A 19,686-nucleotide genomic window follows, 5' to 3' on the forward strand; every position below is an offset into this window, starting at 1 on the left:
AAGCCCTGCTGGCCACTGTCGAACCGGAGCTCTGAAAACTTCGTCCACTGGCATCAGCGTGTCAGTGTGGATAAGCCCGCTTTGCCAAACGCAACACAAAGTGAACTGGCCATGACAATGAGTAGAACTGCCTCCCATTTGAACTCCTAAACCTACAATCCGAGCAGCGTGATTTATCACTGACCTGAGTATCTGTGACCGGAGTGCACCCCTCCTCCTCATTACTCATACTTTCAGCGTTAATTTGTCTTATTCTCCGAGACTTTATTTATCAGCTGAAGGCTCCAATTTATTGACCTATAATGTGATAATGTAAGCGTTTTTATTGAGCTTGTGGTTAAATCTTTGACTGAATGAGATCAGCGATGAATGCCATCTCTTAGCAGTTACAGTATACTTCATCCAAATTGTATGCGCACATCCACAAACACACTTTCCTTTTCCCTGCCTTGGCCTGGTGCATTAGTATGTGTGGTTCTTTGCTTGCCAAAATCATCAGTAGATATCTTGAAGCCTCGAGCTGCTCTTTTTCCCTCCTTCCACAATATGATGTGTTTCCTTTTTTGTGTGTGTTTTGATCCTTCTCTTGCGGCCAGGCTGCGCTGTGGTGAGGCGCGGGTTCGAGTGGCGCTCCTGTGTTATTTTTGGCAGCAGCAGTGGTTGGTGGCTGTTGAGGAGAGAGGAGACAGAAGGGGGATAGCATGAAGACCAAAACCAAGGCTGTTTAAGGGATTTCTGTCTGAAGGAATTGCTTTGTAATGATCGCACACTCATTATGGATGTGCGTGCATATACATTCACTCACGCACACAGAAAAAAAAAGCTGGCATGCACATTTGTTCATTTAACACTTCTCAAACACCTCATATACATGCTCCCATTCACGGACCACACACTCTGTGGCTAAATTGCCCAACCTGTGATTTCTTTTTTCTTTTTCACTGAATCTACACGATCCACTAGCTGTCATTTGAATATATCAGCACAGTCACACATTTGGTTAAATTTCTGTGTTTCTGTCACACTGGGAGTATCTTTTGCTGTGAATGTTCTCTCTTTCTCTGATGGAACCAGACTGAGACTGACATGCTCAGGCAACACGCAGCGTCAGACATTCACGCCCCTCCCTCTGCGCTTCTGAAAACACCATTTGAAAAAGATTTTCTCCGACTCCGCTCTTGGCCACAGATCAAGAGAACGTTATTACTCGACTTTATTTATTTATATATTGTGGTGGTAATGTGTGTGAATGTATGCGCGCTTGTACGTATGTGTGAGTGAGTGATATGTAATTGTGTATGTATGTGTGTTAACCCGCAAAGATATTTCAATTTCTTCAGAATATTAAATAAACATGCAGCAGCAGCAGCAGCTTCAGTGAAGCGCTGCCTGCCAGTGGGTTTTGGGTTGGATGGGTGGCGGTGGTGGTGGTGAAGGGGGAGAGGGGGTTTGTGGCCGTGGCTCTGGGGGGGTGAGGCAGCTCATGGTCGGGGCCCCCGCCGGACACACTGGCGCCTCGCGCTGGAGGACTTCTGAACCACCACACTCCTCCACCAAACCCTGCCAACCCTGGCTCCCAGCTCCCACTTCCAACCCAAATCGCTCCGTTCTCCTTCTGCGTTTCGACTCTCTGTCTCTCTCTCTTCTCCCTCCTTCCTCCCTGACTGTTTTTTCCTTCTTCAGTTTCCTCATTCTGTTGATTCGCATCCAGATTCATTTACTATTCGACTCCGTTCTTTTTCTCACTTACTGCTGTTCTTTCAGTGGCGGTTCTCCCCGACTCTGTTTTCTCTACCTTTTCTCCTGAGAGCTGTGGGTTTTTACACCTCCGCCACCCCTTCTCTGCACTGTCTCTCTTAAATCCCTTCACTTTAAATGTTCCAAGGAAGTATTTAGTGGCTTGACTTAAAAAAAGTAAACAAGGATGGTTTGGGCTCTGTGTCAGTCAGAATACCGTCAAGATAGTAAGCATTTTCAAAAGGAAAGAACACTTTAATGGTGCTCTAGATATTTGTAACGGTATTAGGTTATAATGGGCCATCAATTTTCTGAGTGGTTTTCCAACCAGCTCCAAGAGATATAGGCCTGCTTGTCTTGAAAGAAAGAAACTTTCCATCATGGCAAAAATGGGGTAAACCGTGCTTTGCTGTATATGTTCTCGTGATAGATTCTGTTAAAGCTGTGATTTGCACGCGAAGACAGTCAGGATTGGGCGTACGTGATAATTGACAAACAGCCCACGTGTGCACCTCATTCAAAGCCTGTGAGCAAACGTGTGTGTGTGTTTTTTTCTTCAAAGAATATCAACTGCACCTATTACTGCGCATATTTGACTTATGGATGCCAAACATCCTAAGTTGAGCAGATATGTCTTTACGTGTCACACATGCAATTTTCTTAACCTAATTTTCCCCTGGAAGCAATTTGTCATCCGGAGGCCATTAAATGGGAAGCATATTATCTTTTTAAAGGGGCACAGAGTCACCCACAACCCTCCCACAGTTCCTATAAACAAAATGGCCTCATTTAGTGGTGCATTTGGTGCGTTGGGCAGTGAGGGAGCACTTCTTTTTAAACTTTAAAGGAACTTCACAGACTAGGGGAAAAAAGCTTTAATATTGTAAGATTAGCATTGGAAATAAGAGAAGCATTACAAGTTTGATGGTGTGAGGCGCACGGCTTATACTTGATTCATTAACACCAAGGTCGGCCAAACCTCGATCGCCAGTGTTACGGTGAGTGTAGCACAGCGAGGAGATTTAGGAAGTAATGCAGTAGGATTGGGATTGAGTGGAATTTACTGCGCAAATAAAGCAAAATCCACAAAGATGCTTAATCACTGAGAGACATCTTTTGTTGAACTTTTTCATAGTGCAGTTTCCGCTTCAGCCACGTAAAGCATTGCTAAAAAAGATAAAAACAAATCATCAGCAAAGCATGCTTGACCTTTTTACCTCTTGCCCTCTGTTACCTGTAATGTCTTTCTCCTTTACCTTTGTTTCGTTTAGCCTGACCTCTTTTGCTCTTCGGGTCGTGCTATGGTTCACTCAGGTCACTTTACTTTTCCACTTTGCCACTAAAGCCTTATCTTGTCGTTACTTGCGGCCTGGCTGTTGAGCCTCTGGGCATGCTGACATTCTTTCCCATTTCAGCCCACTGTTCGCCACAGAGACCCAGGCACACCTGCAGACACCTGCGCTTTTGTCCTGCCTCTCACAAACCCCCGCCCGCACATGCGGGCAGGTAGAGGTAGGGGTACTTGTGCCTGTGGCTATATCAGAACACAGCCCATTGTTTTATGTGACTAATCAGTTAGGACCGGATAATAGCAGGAAAAGAGGTTAATTAGCATTTTGTTCAACACATCACGATGAGGGCTTTCATTCTAATGAACTGGAATCTGATCCCCTCCCCGGAGTAATTCATTAAGTTTGAGTTTGCGTAACTCATCGAGTCGTCAACGCTTAACAAAACACCGGGCGAGGAAATATTCTAAAATTGCTTCTTTGTTTTTGTTAGATCGGAAATTAGTTGCACGATGGCTTAAGCAGGTGTGTCTAGGATCCTCTGGAATAACCTTTTTAGTCTTATTAAGTCTGCTTTTGATTTTGTAAATGGAGCAAATGGGCACTTGTGGGCAAACCATATGGAACAGATTGTCCCAGCTTCTGCTTTTTGCCTCTATGTGTCACTGCATGTATATTTTCTTTTTACGCTGTTACTTGAAGAAACACTTAATGTTTCCTGGCTTTCTAAATAAAAGAAGTAAAAATAAAGTTAAGGCTACAGTATACCACCACCACTGCAAAGGCAGTGTATTTTAAAAAGGCAGAAAATACCAGTAGTAGCAGAGGTTTTAAAAGCCACTGACCGTCTTCTTAACCCCCCCACCCTCTCTCGCTGGCCTGACACACCCTACCCATACCTCATTCCCCATGTTTGCCTTTTATGTTGTGGACTCGACCGTGTGCCCACTTCAGACCACCATAAACATGTCGGCCCTTGATGACAGAGTCGGCCCCGGGACGTTTTATATAAATTGACCCCAACTACAGCTCATTAGAAGCCCTAAATTGGAACCATGCAGCCTGGGAAGTGTAAATGTTACAATAGTAGAGTCAGTAAATTCAGGGGGGTTCAAACAGTGCAGGTCTCCTCTTCACTTCTGTCATGAAAGTCTTTACTTTTATGAAGCCAGTGTTTTGTTTCCTGTTCTAGTTTAATGTATTGTAATTGTTTACGAATTGAGATTTTCCATGAAACTTGACCATATCTCTAAATTTGTCATGTGTGCTTGCCTGCCTTGCTATATCTTGTTGGAAATATGCTTAATTATGATAAAGATTAGCTCCTTAAATCATTGTTGTCTGGCACTGCTACTGGTGCACATATCTGGGGCCTCATTTGGTCTATCCTGAGGCTATCTCTCTTTTAAAACACAGCGGGAAATCCGCCCTCCTAAAGTATTTTTATTAGTCTGGAAAAGCCTGAGTAACCTGACAAGAAAGTGGTGAGAAGGACAAACAAGTGCCACTTGTTGGGACTTTAACTCTTCCTCAAACCCAGGAAAAGTGGCAGAGAAAAAGAGAGGCGTTTTAAAAGATGCTTGGGGGATCGGCTCGGCCTCTTCTCAGCGTCTGTATCTCCACATCGTGTCTTTCGTCCCGCATCCTTCCTTAATTGGGGTTCTTTGTTTGACCGCCTCCCTGGATAAACAATACAACCACAGCTCCCCTGTCCTAATCCCCTCTTCTTCTCTCTCCTGACTCTCCTGGAGCATCGCTCTCAGTAATTACCCCTCTCGAGCTGGAGAGTGGAGTAATTGTCTTGAGTGTAACTACAGTGGATCTCTGAAAGGGGGTCATTGTGTGGAGTTAAGACTCCAATTCAGTGAACAGCTTTGTTTGTGCTGCAAAAGATAATGAAAGTATTTGGTTAGCCAGGCTGAGGTGGAAATACAGTAAGATATGAAAAGAATGATGTGAAGTGAGGCGAGAGAAGGGGATAAAGTGTGATAAAATGATAAAGTGAAGGCTCATGGAAGAATTGCTTCTCATTATTTCCGTCTTCATGTTAAAGCTTCCTCTCTGAAGGATTTTGTGTAGGAACAACACAAAAAAATTCTCTTTCAAATTTTTTTTTACTCTTAAAAGCACCAAAATTGTCATTATTCCACACCATAAACCTTACAACATGTGTACCATGCTTCATCGCTATTTACAGTATCTTTTACACTCATTTCACAACAAGTCAGCAAACACCAGGACTTCAGTTCTGCCTAAATAACAAAATTAATAACCAAAAAAAATTAAGCTTTTACTTTACGTTCTTTGTTGTTGTAACCAAAGCGTTCTAGACATCATTTCTTGTGGAAAGTTATACAAAACATAGAAAATGCATAAAAAAATAACACACCTATATACATATCTATATACTGTTGTCAATATATAGTATGCACAAACAAGGAAGAAAGCCCTTATTGATCATTATTTTGCCAGGTATGGAAGACTTCACAATTAAAAGATTATATAAGAATTAGTTTACACGCACATTTAACTTCAAGGTTTATAAATAAAACTTTTAAAACAACCCCCAAACTCTTCCTTATAGCTAATAAATAAGAAAAAACAGTCTTAATTTAATGTATTTCATTTTCTTTTTGGCCGGCTTCAACCATCTTGCATTCTTTTTTTTCTTCAGGTATTTCCTGCAGGTGCAAGATAATCTTTCATGTGTATAATTTAAGACATAAATTAGATTATTAAAGTAAATATGAAATTAAATTAGACATGGTAAGAAGCAAACAGCAAACAAAGGTGAAATGCAATACCTTGTACAACAGAGTGTCTTTGGCAACAAAAAGCTGTAAGTGTAGATTGTCCATTGATTGTTTCAAGAATAATGAATAAGTATCAAAGTACAGCTGTAAATCAGATTTTTCTCTAGGCATGCAATGCTTCATCGACTCCATCATCCTGACCATAAGTCTCGTTTTAAAACTACTTTCCTTTTGCGGCTTCAGAGCTCTTTTCCTTCTGCTTTTGCAGATTAAATTTCCCCAGTGGTTTGTCTCATTTGAAAGGCAGAAAATGTGTGTAGGCTACAAAATTTGTGCACGAGCATGTTTACTTGTATGTGTTTCCGAGCAGACGTACTTTTGTGTATCCCCCTGCATGCATGCATTATGGATGTTTGCACATTTGCTCATAGTTATTCCTGTTCACATGTGCATATTGTGTTCATTTATGTCTCGGTCGCTCATATTTGTGCATGTGTGTCTGCATACATTTGAGGATCGCTATATGTTTGCAGGCTTGGTCATATTTATGCTTGTGTGTGTGTGGTCCAGAAGTGATTTCTACCTTTATCAGTCCTGTATCATATCAAGTCTTTTCAAACACTGTCTCCTTTGTATGTCTTGAAATAAAATACAGTTTTGTGTTTGTAAGGTGAGTTTTTTTCCTATTTAAAAAAAAACAAAAAGAAGAAAAGAAAACACCTCTAAAATTTCAAGACTTCATCAAGTCAGATCTCCAACAATCCACTGCTGTTCTCCACCCCGTTAGGCGTGCCAGTCTTCTCATCTCCGTTGGTGATTTGGTCAGCGACAGGATTGGTAGGTACAGCGCTGGAGTTGAGCTCTGTGGTCTCTTCACTCCGAGAATCTGCGTCTCCCTCCACAGCTACAGCTTTGCCCTGCATTGCAGAATCTGCGTGGGTCTTCTGATGCTTTGAGAGGTGGTCGCTGCGTGTGAAACGCTTGTTGCACAGTAGACAGGTGAACTTCTTCTCCCGCGTGTGGGTGCGCACATGCCTCTCCAGTTCATCAGAGCGGGTGAAACGTTTCCCGCAGAACAGCCAGTTGCAAACAAAGGGCCGTTCGCCGGTGTGCCAGCGCAGGTGGGCTTTCAGGTGGGAGGCCTTGCCGTAGACTTTCCCACAGCCCGGGATGTGGCAGCTGTGCACTGGTTTCTTCCTCAGGGATGCAGCAGAGGCTCCCAGCCTCTCCAGCTCCTGGCAGTTGGGGCAGTCGCATGAAGACCGGGTGGGTGTAGCCCCTCCGCTGTAGCCCCCTGATCCCCTAGCAGGCTTTAGGCCCATGGGATTCTCAATTAGCCCTGCACTTGGCACAGGTTTGGGCTTGTACATGTCCTGGGGCAGCATGTGCTGGGAAGGTTGGAGGAGATGTGAGGAGGAGCCCAGTCCCACGGAGGGGTAAGGAGCTGGGTTAAGTGGTGTAAAATCGGTGCTGTAACTGGGCAGCTGTGGGCTAAGGGATGCCTGTGGTGCCACAGGCTGCAGGGAGGCCTGCAGACCTCCATCTGCTTGGGGCTGGGTTGCTGACAGCCAGTTGGAGTTGGGATGGACATCCCACCAGGAAGATGTAGCATTAGCTGGAGCAGCAGTTATGCCAGGGTGGATACCAGCCTTATACCACGAGCCATAGGGGTGTGTCATATCCAGCGAAGTATACACACTGGTGAGACAATCGGCTGTAGCATGGGCCTTGGACACTAAAAGAGACGGGTCCTGTGAGACCGAAGTCTGGAAGGAGTGAGAGAAAGGGTTATATTCTGTAGTGTAGCCTCCGGCTGAAGGAGGGGGACTTCCAGTGGGTGTAAGCAGCCCGCCACCTCCTCCTCCTCCAGCTGAAGTGAAGGAGCCAGTGTAGGAGTCTGCCAGGCCACTGCTGTCTGTGGTCCGCCCGTTCTTGGCTGTCTGAAGGTCAGAGGTCATGTTGTAGGGCTTCTTTACTGGAGAGGTGCTGGCAGTCTTACCGGGTGTAGCTGAATCCCTGACAGGGCTGGTGCTGCCAAACTTGTTGCAGGTAGCTGTTAACATAGCCAGAGGACTGGAGCCATAGCGTGCGTCTTCCTGGGGAGGAGGAGACACGGGAGAAAATTAGACTTTCTGCAGGAAATGGCTGCTTGCTGCTGCCGCTTCTGTCAGTGTCAACTCTAATAAAAAACGTATGTGTGACAACCACCGCTGGCTTTTCCTCCTCTCTCTGTTTTCCTAAGTGGTCACGGCAATTTTAAGCAGTGGATGTTTGTGTTTGTAAAGTTTCAGCTGTGCTCAGCAAAGGAGGAACTCCCTCACTTTTAGTTTTGTCCAAACTGCTTTCGACCAGCTTAAATTAATTTAACATTTATGTTTGCTTGAAAAATACAAAAATCCACCTGAATTTACAGTTCTCCTCATACAGACGATTTAAATATGTACCAGGTCATCTAACTGCCATCATGGCAACGAGCTATTGTTCTCGGTCGTGATCTTATTATCTACAAAGCAAAAAATGTGCCATTTTTGAACTGAACCGATTACATCAGATTATATATTTGACTCAAACATGTCACAAGAATTTAATTTGATTTATGTTAGGTTCCCACGTGGCAAGTACCTAACGCTACAGCAGAACATTTCAGAGACTTTCTGCTGGATGCACAGTTTACACATGGATATAACTAATAAAACGTCAGCTTATATTCCTGTATTTCTGTTTAAACTGTGCGCTGAGGTGTCAACTATCAAACCAGCTGTGACACATCTGTAACTACAGCATGTAACTTTTAATATTCGTGGTTAAAAATCAAATATTCTGCTAACTTTTAGATATAAATCTGACTCACTCTCAGTTCATTCACTTTCTCTCACAACACACTCTGGTTGAACTCCCTTCTTCATGCAGATTTTCCTCTGTTTTGTAAGTAATAAAAAGTCGTGACATCCTTTAAGATGAACTAGCCTGCTGCCCTTACAGGACCTGTTATCTTCATGTCTTGCACCTCTGACAGTTCCCAGATAATGAGCAATCACATCTTTAGGAAACGCCAAATTTGTGCAAATATAGGCTCGGTGTGAATAGAAATATTTCAAGGCACTTTCAGCAGCTTAGCCTTTAGTATATTTAAATCTCTTTTATCACTCTTATTTTTTTCTCTCTCACTATGTATAATAACCTATGAGACGACCTGAAACTACTGGAAGTTTCTTCCTTAGTAACTGCACGACTTTCTTATAAATATTCCACCATCAAAAGTTTGTATTAAGAAGAAGGAGAAAAATGAAAAGCTACTTACAATTACATTCCCTACCTCCAGAATAGATGCGGCCATCCCTGAGAAACAAAATCCTTAGGAAGCTGAGGGGAGTGGGAGCAGCGCAGCTCAGAGTCCCGGGACAGTTAGGAAGAAGTTGGGCTCTAACGCGGGGAAGTGTTTTGAGGCACTCGGGTCCCGCCCCCTAATTATAGGCTATGGGCTCTTTGAAGACTCGCTAAGAAGCAATAAAAACCCAGAGCCGAGGGAAAATGGACGGAGATTGGTGGCTAAAATCAGGACATCCCACCTCCCCAAACGAGAGTGTCGAATCTTTTTTTTTTTTTTCAATATAAATGCATGAATGGGTTAGTCATCAATCACAGTGTGGACATTATTTCAATTTCACTGGCATTATTTTTTCCACTGGGATTAGTCCAGTGGAGTCTGAAGGAAACGACTACATTTGACATCCCCTCAGAGAATTATCTGGATGGACTCGTCTATAGAGACGCTCACGCACGCCCTCAGTTATAAGCTGGCTGTGTTAGACACTAAACTGCAAAACTGCAAATAAAAAGTGCGAAACGACTTAAGCTTTCTCTTCTGCTTCTTCTCCGAGAGAGCAAAATAACAAAAGAACGTGTAGCCTCTGCCACATAAATTTAAAAAGAAGAAAAAAAAAATGAGTTGACCGAGTCTGTGGTTTCTATCAGAGATTTTATTATTCTGGTTTCAACCCTCTCTCTGTTTCCAATATTCTTAAACGCATTTAACTGCCTTTTCAGACATTAACTGTGATGGTTAAAGAGGTTAAACTACAGAGGCATGCGAAGAAGAAAAGGATCCAGTCATTAAATAAAATAAAGAAAAGATTATCACATCAAATAAAATGAATTAAAACGCTTAGTTTAAAAAAAAAAAAGACCAAAAAGAAGAAGACTGTTTCCTTAAAGTGGGAAACAGGGGAAGAAATAAAAGATTAAGATTAAGAAAAAAGTGGAAAATCCAGAAATATGTAAGAAATATGTCTTGCCTAAAAAATGTATTTCAAATATTATGTTAACAGAGGAAAACTGTTAGTTAAAAAATGGGCTGTTGGATAAATTTTTCAAGTTGTTTTAAGTGTGCCAGCTTAAAACAAGTTTGCTCCCAAACTGCTTTTACACTGACTGGAGCAGTCTCTTTGCATGTTAGACTCCATTTAGATTCACAAAACATAAACTATAAATTACTATTTGTTAAGAGGTTAATTCTATTGGTTTCCATTATATCCAAATTATTATATTATCACAAACCTGCCAGACTCAACTCTTCAGCTGATTCTTTTCATTGCATAACAATATAAAGATAAAAATTCATACACATTATGTAAATGTGTTAAATTAAGGAAAATTGAGCATAAATTAAAAACTGTACAAAACTGTACATTTATGGATCATAACATGAGCCCAAGAGTGAATGAAGGGCTTTTTACAGATTATTATTATAAAAACATTAGGATTTAAATAGAGTGGAATCTGTGGGTCTAAGCAGGCCTAAATGAAGGTTAAAGTAATGATATTTGCGGTGTTTACAGTACAATAACTGTGTTATAAATGGGGAATAAATATACATGTCAGTAGTAGCTTAGTTTTGATTGAATTTAAATTTCTTCTACTGAGGCTTCCCTACACGACAGGCCATGTTCATTTGACAGATTTTGTTCACTGGTTAAAAAAGTCAAAAACTCAACTCTGAGTCTCGAGTAAGACAGAATCTCAGTGCCTTTTTGTGGGCGTCTCGTTTTCTGAAGGAGAGCACAGAAGATTAAAATTGTTGTCAAAAATAAACATATAATTTCTGTCCTTATTTTCTCCTCAATTACAGGGCATGGTCAGAGCTGGGCTTGTCGTTCTGGAGAGTCTGGCCCTCACATGAACACAGCGGCTATATTTGGCAGTCTGCTCTCCAACTGACCTTCATCGCTTTATTTTCTTATTCCAGAAGGAGTGTGAGTGGAAGAACAAAGGCCACAACATGCGATAGTTCACACTGTCACACACTCCTACAAGACTGTGTTCGCAGTCATATAAACTTACAGAGCCCACTATGAACTGAGGGCAAAATGATGAAATATCTATCTATCTATCTATCTATCTATCTATCTATCTATCTATCTATCTATCTATCTATCTATCTATCTATCTATCTATCTATCTATCTATCTATCTATCTATCTATCTATCTATCTATCTATCTATCTATCTATCTATCTATCTATCTATCTAAATCCTCAGATGTGTTCTACGTGGCGGTCTTTTGACACTTTCAGGGGTATTTCTCTCCCCTCTCATTTGACACATGGTCTCTTACTGGTGTAAGGTCTTTAAGTGAAGTGTTCCTTTTCTTCTCACTCTTCATTAATACTTTATGTCTTACACTTAAGTGAAATGATAGGGGATGTAAAAAAAGCTCTCATACTCCTGTAAAGTGGTCTGCCATGGGCTGTTTTTCCTCATTTTTTATGAGACTTGTAGTAATCTGAAACTTTGGCGTGCTCCCATTTACAGTTCTCTTCAAAAGACAACAAGTGAGATCTATAATTAGAGAATGCGTTGAGCTCTTAACAGGCTCTTCAAAAAGCTTTCTCTGCCCTATTTGCTATTTTCTACGTTGTGTGGCTTGGATTTTTGCGTATAGACACTGTGAGCCCAATGAGCCTTTGGGTGTTGGGTGGGCATAGTTTTGTTGCTCAGGGCTGATTATAAGTTTCATTATGTTACTGTACATGTGACAACTATCACGTTTCATAGCTAGCTCATCAACCCATGTCTGTTTGAATGAATTAAGTGGTGTGTGATTGCCTTCTTAATAAAATCATTTTTATTTAGCCCAGTTTTCTGTCTAACCACCTGCAAGTTTAAATAAATAGATTCCTTTACTGCTTCATCAGTAGGCTAATATAGAGCTGTTTAAACTTGGCTACACCTTACTCTGAGATTTTATGCAAACATGGAAGTCTTGTGCGTTTCTGTTGCACAGACACAGCACTGGCATCATCTTCTTCTTTGATTTGATTGCTGCTGGCAGGTAGATACTTCATTTTTGTTATTTGCCATTAAGTTCCAAAGATACTTAGAAAGTGTATCTTCCACCAAGACCAATACCCAAACTGGTAGTTTTGAAGAAAGTGTTCTGGGTCTGCACCAAAACTGTAATTTCCTAACTCTCTATGTCTTCAGCAAGTTTGATTAATATATTTTCTGTTGCCTAATCTTCTTACATGACTGAAGGAATGCAATGAAACTGCATCCAACACAGACTGTCTCTGCCATGTTCACCAGTGGACAGTTTTTCTGTGGGAGCTGTTACACGTAGGCGAAGAATCTGCTGGTTTTTCAGCTTAATGGTGGGTTGAAATGATGGCAGTGACAATCTGGTGCTTTAAAAAAAAATCATGTTTCATACTCTGTACGTGACAACAATCACAGTTTGAAGTTTTTACTAATTAAATGAAACACAATATTTAAAAAGGCTCCTGTATGTCCTGTCTGTTCATGTAACACTGTGAATATTAATGCTAGTAGTAGTAGTAGTATTTATTTATTGTCATTGTCAAGAACAATGAAATTGCGTTTGGGGCTTCCATACAACCCCAAAAAAAAAAAAAAAAAAAAAGAAGAAGAAAATAATAAATACCCCTTAAAACCCAAGTGTACATATTTAACCCAGTGTGACTCCAATGCAATAAGACAATCCTTAGCAATAATGTTCGTAGAAATTCAGACAAAGACCTGAGAAACATGACAAAATACAACAATGCAACCCATTCAATATTATTGTACTGTGAGATATGATATCAGATATGATAGTTATCTATTTAAGAAAGAGGGGGGGGGGGGGGGGGGCAGGAGGGGGAAGAGAATAAAGATATGATGCACCAATGCAGACCAGTTCATTGCTATTAAGAAGTTGGATATGGTTATTGTCCGTGAGACAACCATATTGCTATTAATGCAATTTGAGAATCTGCCCCAAAAGGTTAAACGTCCAGATGGACAGAATCAACCTTTTGGGATTTACTTGCCTACATGATTGAGCATACATCAAGATAATTTGAGAAATTAGTTTTATTGTTGTATAATTATATGTTTATATGTCAGAAATGTAAAATGAAAATGATTAAAAATGATAAAAAGATTTCAGTCCTGATATCAAAATCCAGTTCTTCCACATTCTACCATACGTGTTCCTCGCCTTTTGGAGTATTTTCTAATTTAAAAAGAAAATATTGAAAAAATGTGTACACAGTGGAAGAGATTAATGTGAATAGGTCAGGATGTAGGCAACTCTGGAGCAGCTTATTTTATGTACTTGTGTCTCGGAAGTGGTAAATTTTAAGTTTATAATCTGGATGATTTTAAAGAAAATATATATTTTGGTACCTGGTACATAGTACCTCGGATATTATAGTCTTTTAGTAGTAAGTTCATACAGGAGGAATCTTTCCTGAAGTAGTAGTAAAGAGTAGGACAGATGATTTGTTGTGGTGTTTAATAGAAACGAAGCTCAAGACTGCCTAAAACATAGCAGCAGGACTTTCTAGATGTTAGGTAATGTCTACATATACTAGGGATTTTTTCATAGGTCTTTCTAACTTTCTGTTTTCTACATTGGTTTTAAATTGGCCTCTTGGTATCATTAGACCATTACAGCAACCAAGTAAGTGTGTATAATGGTGGATCAATGGAATATCTCGCCGTAATGCATTTCCCTTGAAAATTCCCTTTTGGGCTGCAACCCTCAGAAAATTAACAATGTTAATAATACTGCGACAGAGGGGGGAAATTGAAATGATTAGATGTGTTTTACTTTGGTGCTGATGGAAATGTGGTGAGAGGGAATCAGGGTCAGGGATAGACTTGCCTTGCAGCATGACTCCGTGCTATTTTTCCAGGCTGTGTGGTCAAAGATTCAGAGAGCTTGTCAACGGAAAATGGGAAAGCGAGAGAAGTGGGGGAGAAGAGAGAAAGAGGGAGATGTATAGACAGCGAGACTGGGAGGAAGAGAGACAGGGCAGCGCAGCGGTGACTATCGCGTTCATTTGTACTGCTGTTGATGCTGCTGATTGTGGCCTCCGATGTTAGTCACTTATGCCTTCGTTGAGTCCGACATGAAAAGGAACAACATGCTTTTAATAAAATGACCTGCCAGGCTCGAGCGGTCTGTCTCTGCTTTGGGGCACGTTGGTGGTTTTGAGTAATTCAACCGCCAACAGGCTACATTTCAACCAGTGGACAGAACATATTCAGACACGAGACGTGGTGGTAGTCACATACAGCAGGGACGATGATGTACCAGTAACCTTGTCTCTATATGACGAAAAGAAGCAAAATGTTTCCCTCTGCTTATTTCCTCGAGTGTTGTACCTGAATAGCTAAAAAGTTTGTTCCCATTTTGTGCCTCTGTGACCACACATGTCCAAAATAATCCCACATGGGGAGACATTACATTTTTCCCTCTATGAAAAACTTTTACTGTTAGCAGAACGACACACTTATTATCCCACTTTGGAATCACGAATGTTGTGCAACATGCTGAATATGTTGTTGCTGTTCAGCGTATTACATGCTACTATCAGCTCTGGAAAATACAAAAGTTCATCTATTCCCAAACAAATCCCAGTCCGCCGCCTTCTTGCTGTATACAAGCCGACATCTGGCCTGTAATCTCCCCGTCTGTCGAGGAGACCTGTGGCCACCTAATGACCCCAACAGGCGTCATGCATGCAATTGCCCAAGATGGTGCAATGACAGCAATGACAGTCTCTTTCAATATCTCTTTATACATACTTTGTGAAATGAGAGGGACTTTTAAGCTACTGTGCTTTTGACTGGACAATGTGCATTGTCTAGTGAGCAATGTGTGGCAGCATTAGAGTATATGTTTGATTAGGTTACTGTAAGTTCAGTCCACACTTGGATTTTCATAAAAACAGATTTGATAGTAAAAATAAATAAAGTGATGGAACAACACTTGTCTGGGTGATAATGTGCAGAACTACATAATCCTCAGGCTGAGAGAGAACTCTGATTTTACACATGATTTCACTTTAACATGAAGAAAAGAAAAGATTATTTGTAGCCTCCCTGCTACAATTGACTTGTGTATTATTTTTATTGATAAATCAGTTCAATTCAGGTTTGAGCAAAAGAATATTGTGTATTTTTGTGCATTTTGTGCAACTTTAGGATATTACCATACTGGTTTAAAATGCCTGCCACATCATCAAACAAATCTAACTTTAAGATTTTTGCCTTTATATTTCATGTGATTCGTGACTAAAGCGCTGGCTTAGATTCTTCCCGAATGATTAAAAATGTAATTTAACGTCTTACTGTGTTAAAAGTATGACATTTAACAACCAGCGTAGAGACTGAACCAGATTATTCATCACAGTGAGCAAAATAAGATGCATGAGAGAACAATCACCACATCAATAATCATTTTAGTTAATTAAGCCACGTGTGGTTGAACCCAGGGGGGCAGGAATAACTCTGACTTATCTGTGTCATTACTGTGATCTCAGTAATAGATTTTTATACTTTTTGCTATCACATGTTAACATTTATAGATTTTTTTGGATAATACTTTCATGTCAGAAGTTACTGATTTACACCCACCAGGCCAGCAGACCACCTTACCCTCTCCTATATTCCTGGTTTATACATATTTAGTGCCCCCAGACCCTGACAGCAGCTGGTGCTGAGGTTTGGGTGGGAGCTCATTACTTCTTGGTGGAGCCCTGCCAAAAAGAAGGAAGGGATTTTTAAAGGGAGTAAATTGAGGTTTTCTTTTTTGGGTTTCTTTATTTTGTACGGGCAAATCCGACTCCATGCGTCGTGTGATCTGTTCCATGTGTCGTGTGTGTGCCACCAGCAGGCAGCCCTGGTCCTCTAACACTGGAAATAACTTCCGCTCGCCTTCGTTTAACAAACTACCCTCCTGGGTGTACTTGGTGAACTGAAAGAGACACATTTTTACTCTTTGTTTGGTGAAGTCTTTTCATTTAAGGGTGATTTTTTTTTCTGAATTTTAATAGCAAAAGTTGACATTTTCTCCGGCCTCCAAATTTCCCTAGAAATAGTTTGTTGTCTAATTATGTCTGTTGGCAGCAGCGCATAAACAATTTCGCAAAAAGTTAAATACTTAACAACTGGCTAGTATGATATGATAATATGTACCTTTACAGGTTTTCCTTAAGAATCTTGACAAATGCAGGCCTGCACAGTCAATTACATTTTTAGATATATAGCACCAAAGCACACTGTGAGCACTTGTAGTCTAACTATGATTGTTTCTGTCTGTATGGCGTTTCTTTTTTCTCCCTTGTGAGATCCACTTCAGCTCTGTGGTCTGCCACTCACAAGACAAAGCCTCCATCTCTCTTACTCCTTCGCTCCTAACAGAGGATCGTTCAAAGCTTTACATTTGATGTCTTAGTGCCATAACGATGTGGTTTGGAGGACTGCAATTATCATTTATTTATGAGAGACATATTGCGCTGCAGGAGAGGGATAATATCTTCAAGTGGGTCAAAAGAGAGCATTTGTCTGTATGGGTGACCAAGAGTATCAGATGTCTCTAACTTTTGAGTGATTGTATGAAACAGAAGTGAAGTGTTCCTGACTTGTGTTTCCTTTTTTTCCAAGGGGAGGCTGATGTGGGAACTTCCTGATGAAACTTATCAATCAGGGAGACTGGGATGAAGATAAGGAAGGGGCTTTAAAGGGGTTTTGAGCCCATCAAAACTATAGCTTGATATTCCAAAGTGCCGGAGTTTAATCTGGAGTGAGCTAAAACCTAAAAAAGCTGTAAGTAATCAAAGAAATGGTGAGAGCAGCGGGCAGGGCTTACAATACAGAAATAGAATGACATAGGTAGGTAAAATAAGCAGGTCGCACCTAAAGGGGACTGACTTACTTATAACCTAAAACCCCTGAAATCAAAACAAAAAGGCCAAGCCGCACCATATGTGTGCAAGAGGAAGCTCTAGTCTCTCCTTTAGACCACCCAATGCTTCACCCACACACTCTTCTGAAAAACACTGAGACTGTGCATGACTGTATAAACCAAACTTAACATATTTCACAACATCTTGGAACTAACTTTAATATTTTCAGTTCATCTATTTTCTATGATTGGAAGAAATGCCAAACCACACAAGTAAAACAGACAGATTAAGGTATTGGCATATGGGCTTTTATTGCTTCTGAATGAAAAGTGCCCTGTTAGTGAACAAAAGCTTGGGCAAAGCTTTAATCAGGAGGCTGATGGGAATTTTTGTCAATTTCATCTAGAAGATAAACAATATCTCCACTCTGACTGAGCGCAAGTGTAGAAATCCTCGCAAAGCCCGCGGAGCTTTGACTGAAAATAAAGAAGAAACCTTCCTTCCCCCCACTTGCCTGAAGCCACAGCATGTGGTCTACTCTGTTGCTGCTCTAAAAATGGCAGGCGGGCGGCCTCGGGAGAAGCCCAGAACAGCCTCCACCGTAATGGCCGTGTGGGTGTGGCCCCTAGTAGATGGCTTTTGAGGGGGCCCCTCCCGGACGCCCGCACCCCTTGCCAGCGCCCAAGGGCTCCAGGCTGCCTGACCAGAGACACCGCGATGCGGCCCACGCTGAACCCAGGCCGAGTCGGGCTAGAGTGGGGTGGGCTGGGCTGGGCTAGGCCAGGGCCAGGACAGGCTCCACAGCTGCTTTAAGGCAAGTTCCTGCACTCCTGCCCTCTGCTGGGGTCAGAGGGAAACAATGTGACCAAAAATATGCGAATCCATCACAGCCATGCAGGTCAAAGCAACATTTTAGAGAACAGAGATAAACACGGGAAGCGCCTTTTTTAATGAAATTGACCCACGTGCCAATTTTTCACAAAGATTTGCAACAAATTGCTCGTAATCTATTTCAGTTCGTGCCCTCTGTGTGTTTTTACAGTTATTTTAATTTTCTATAGTTTTTATTATTTTGGTTGTGCAGTGCTTTGTGAAGATATGTCTGTAAAAAGCACTATAAATAAACTTTCCTTACTAACTTACATGAACACTATATTTAAGAGAGGTATTGAACTTTTTGTCAGACCGCATGTGCCTGCCACCAATAGCGCTGAGTTACTTTGAAGGTTAAACTACCCAAAAGTACATAAATAAGCTCAAACATGGCCGGCTTCAGCAGTTCAAAGAAGCTTACACGTGAATACATTGGCAATACTAATCTAGTAGCCTATATATATAATAATAAAACAACATTTAGGAGTTTTTTAACGAACACGGCTTCGCATTAAACATGATCTGCTTTGACTATATAACACGTAAACACAAAGATGTTTCCAGCTCTCATGCAAAACACAGACAGATTGTGCAGTCAATAGTAGGTCCCTGGCACAGGCTGACGCCAAAAAATGAGAGAAAGAAATGAGCTGGTATGCTATGTGCTACCATTTCCACTGTTTTAATGTGGTGAAGAAAGGGCTTTAATCCTTAAAAGGATCTTTGGCAGGTCAAACAAACAGTACAATTCCACATATGCATCCTGGCCTGTCATTGAAAGAAACACACAGCAACAACACTGGCGAATCGCATCCATCAGTTTTCACATTTAAAGCCCTGTAATAGGATACGGAACAAAAAAAGGAAGAAAACCCCCCCAAATGAACGGCTAAATTAAGCTCTGGGACGCCATGTAGTGTTGCTAACCTTAGCAGGCTACTGTATGGTTGAGTAGAACTAATGAAAGCCTCTCAGCTGATGATCATGTTACCCTCTGGCGGATGATACACCTAGCATCCATGACATATCATTACACAGGTTAAGCTTTGCTTGTAATACTGCAGATCTGACAGCCTGAACAGTGATGCTGAGTGATAGTGTGAAGCCAGCCACTCAGCCTCTGGTTTGAATCAGTGGAATGGGATTGAAGGGGCTCACTCTCGGTAGGTTGGCTTTTATTGCTTCTCCCCTTTGGTTTTAAACAGATCTGCCTGTTTGTGGAAGTGTGGCTGGCGGTCGGCTCCTCAGCTGGCAAGGCAGCGGCGTTTAATTGCTCTTTGTTGTGGCGGGTTGGGGGAGAAGGAGGCCCTGTGGTTGTCACAGCACAATGGTGCTTGAGCCTGCCAGCACACTCACACATGCACAGGCACACACATGCACCTACACATTTACACAACATGCCGCGCATATTTTAATGGCACGCATGTGCATGTATTCAAAGGAGGACATTTTTGTTAAAATTGCCTTTTCCTGATAGATAAATGTCTAGGTGCTCAATGCTTCCTTTTTAAAAGAGCCGCTGTACAATAGGAAACTGTTTATTGGCATAACAATGCTGGTTTATAATGGATTAACTGAGTGTCAGAGGAAATAAAGGCGCATTACAGGGAATTACGGGGGGAATAAACAGAAGCAACATGGTTTGTGTATTTGTGCTGTTCTATGGAGGGGCAAGCATATAATTATCACATTTGCAGGGAAGAGCTGCTGAATAATGGGTCAGAGTGGGTGCAGCGGGGCAGCGTATCCTCCTTTATTCAGCCCCTCCCTGTGTGTGTGTGAGCTTGTGTGATAAAAAGAAACCAGAAGCAGAAACAGTGATGAACTAGTGTCTGATTA

The 19,686-nt window shown here is 41.4% G+C and overlaps 1 protein-coding gene across 2 annotated transcripts; it reads right to left on the bottom strand.

The window, feature by feature from the left end:
- Window positions 1-5,669: 5,669 nt before the first annotated feature.
- sp7 (Sp7 transcription factor) lies at window positions 5,670-9,196 on the bottom strand. Of its 2 annotated transcripts, none has more exons than XM_026166341.1 (2): window positions 9,096-9,196; window positions 5,670-7,875 (listed from the first exon to the last, which is right to left on the bottom strand). In XM_026166341.1, exons 1-2 carry the CDS (start codon window positions 9,114-9,116, stop codon window positions 6,526-6,528), a joined length of 1,371 nt encoding a protein of 456 aa, XP_026022126.1. In that variant the 5' UTR covers window positions 9,117-9,196; the 3' UTR covers window positions 5,670-6,525. The 2 variants fall into 2 exon arrangements, with proteins under 2 accessions (XP_026022126.1, XP_026022125.1); XM_026166340.1 differs by having other exon boundaries at window positions 9,081-9,196.
- Window positions 9,197-19,686: the final 10,490 nt, after the last annotated feature.

The sequence above is a fragment of the Astatotilapia calliptera genome, chromosome 5 (assembly GCF_900246225.1).
Source record: "Astatotilapia calliptera chromosome 5, fAstCal1.2, whole genome shotgun sequence".
Classification (NCBI taxonomy): Eukaryota; Metazoa; Chordata; class Actinopteri; order Cichliformes; family Cichlidae; genus Astatotilapia; species Astatotilapia calliptera.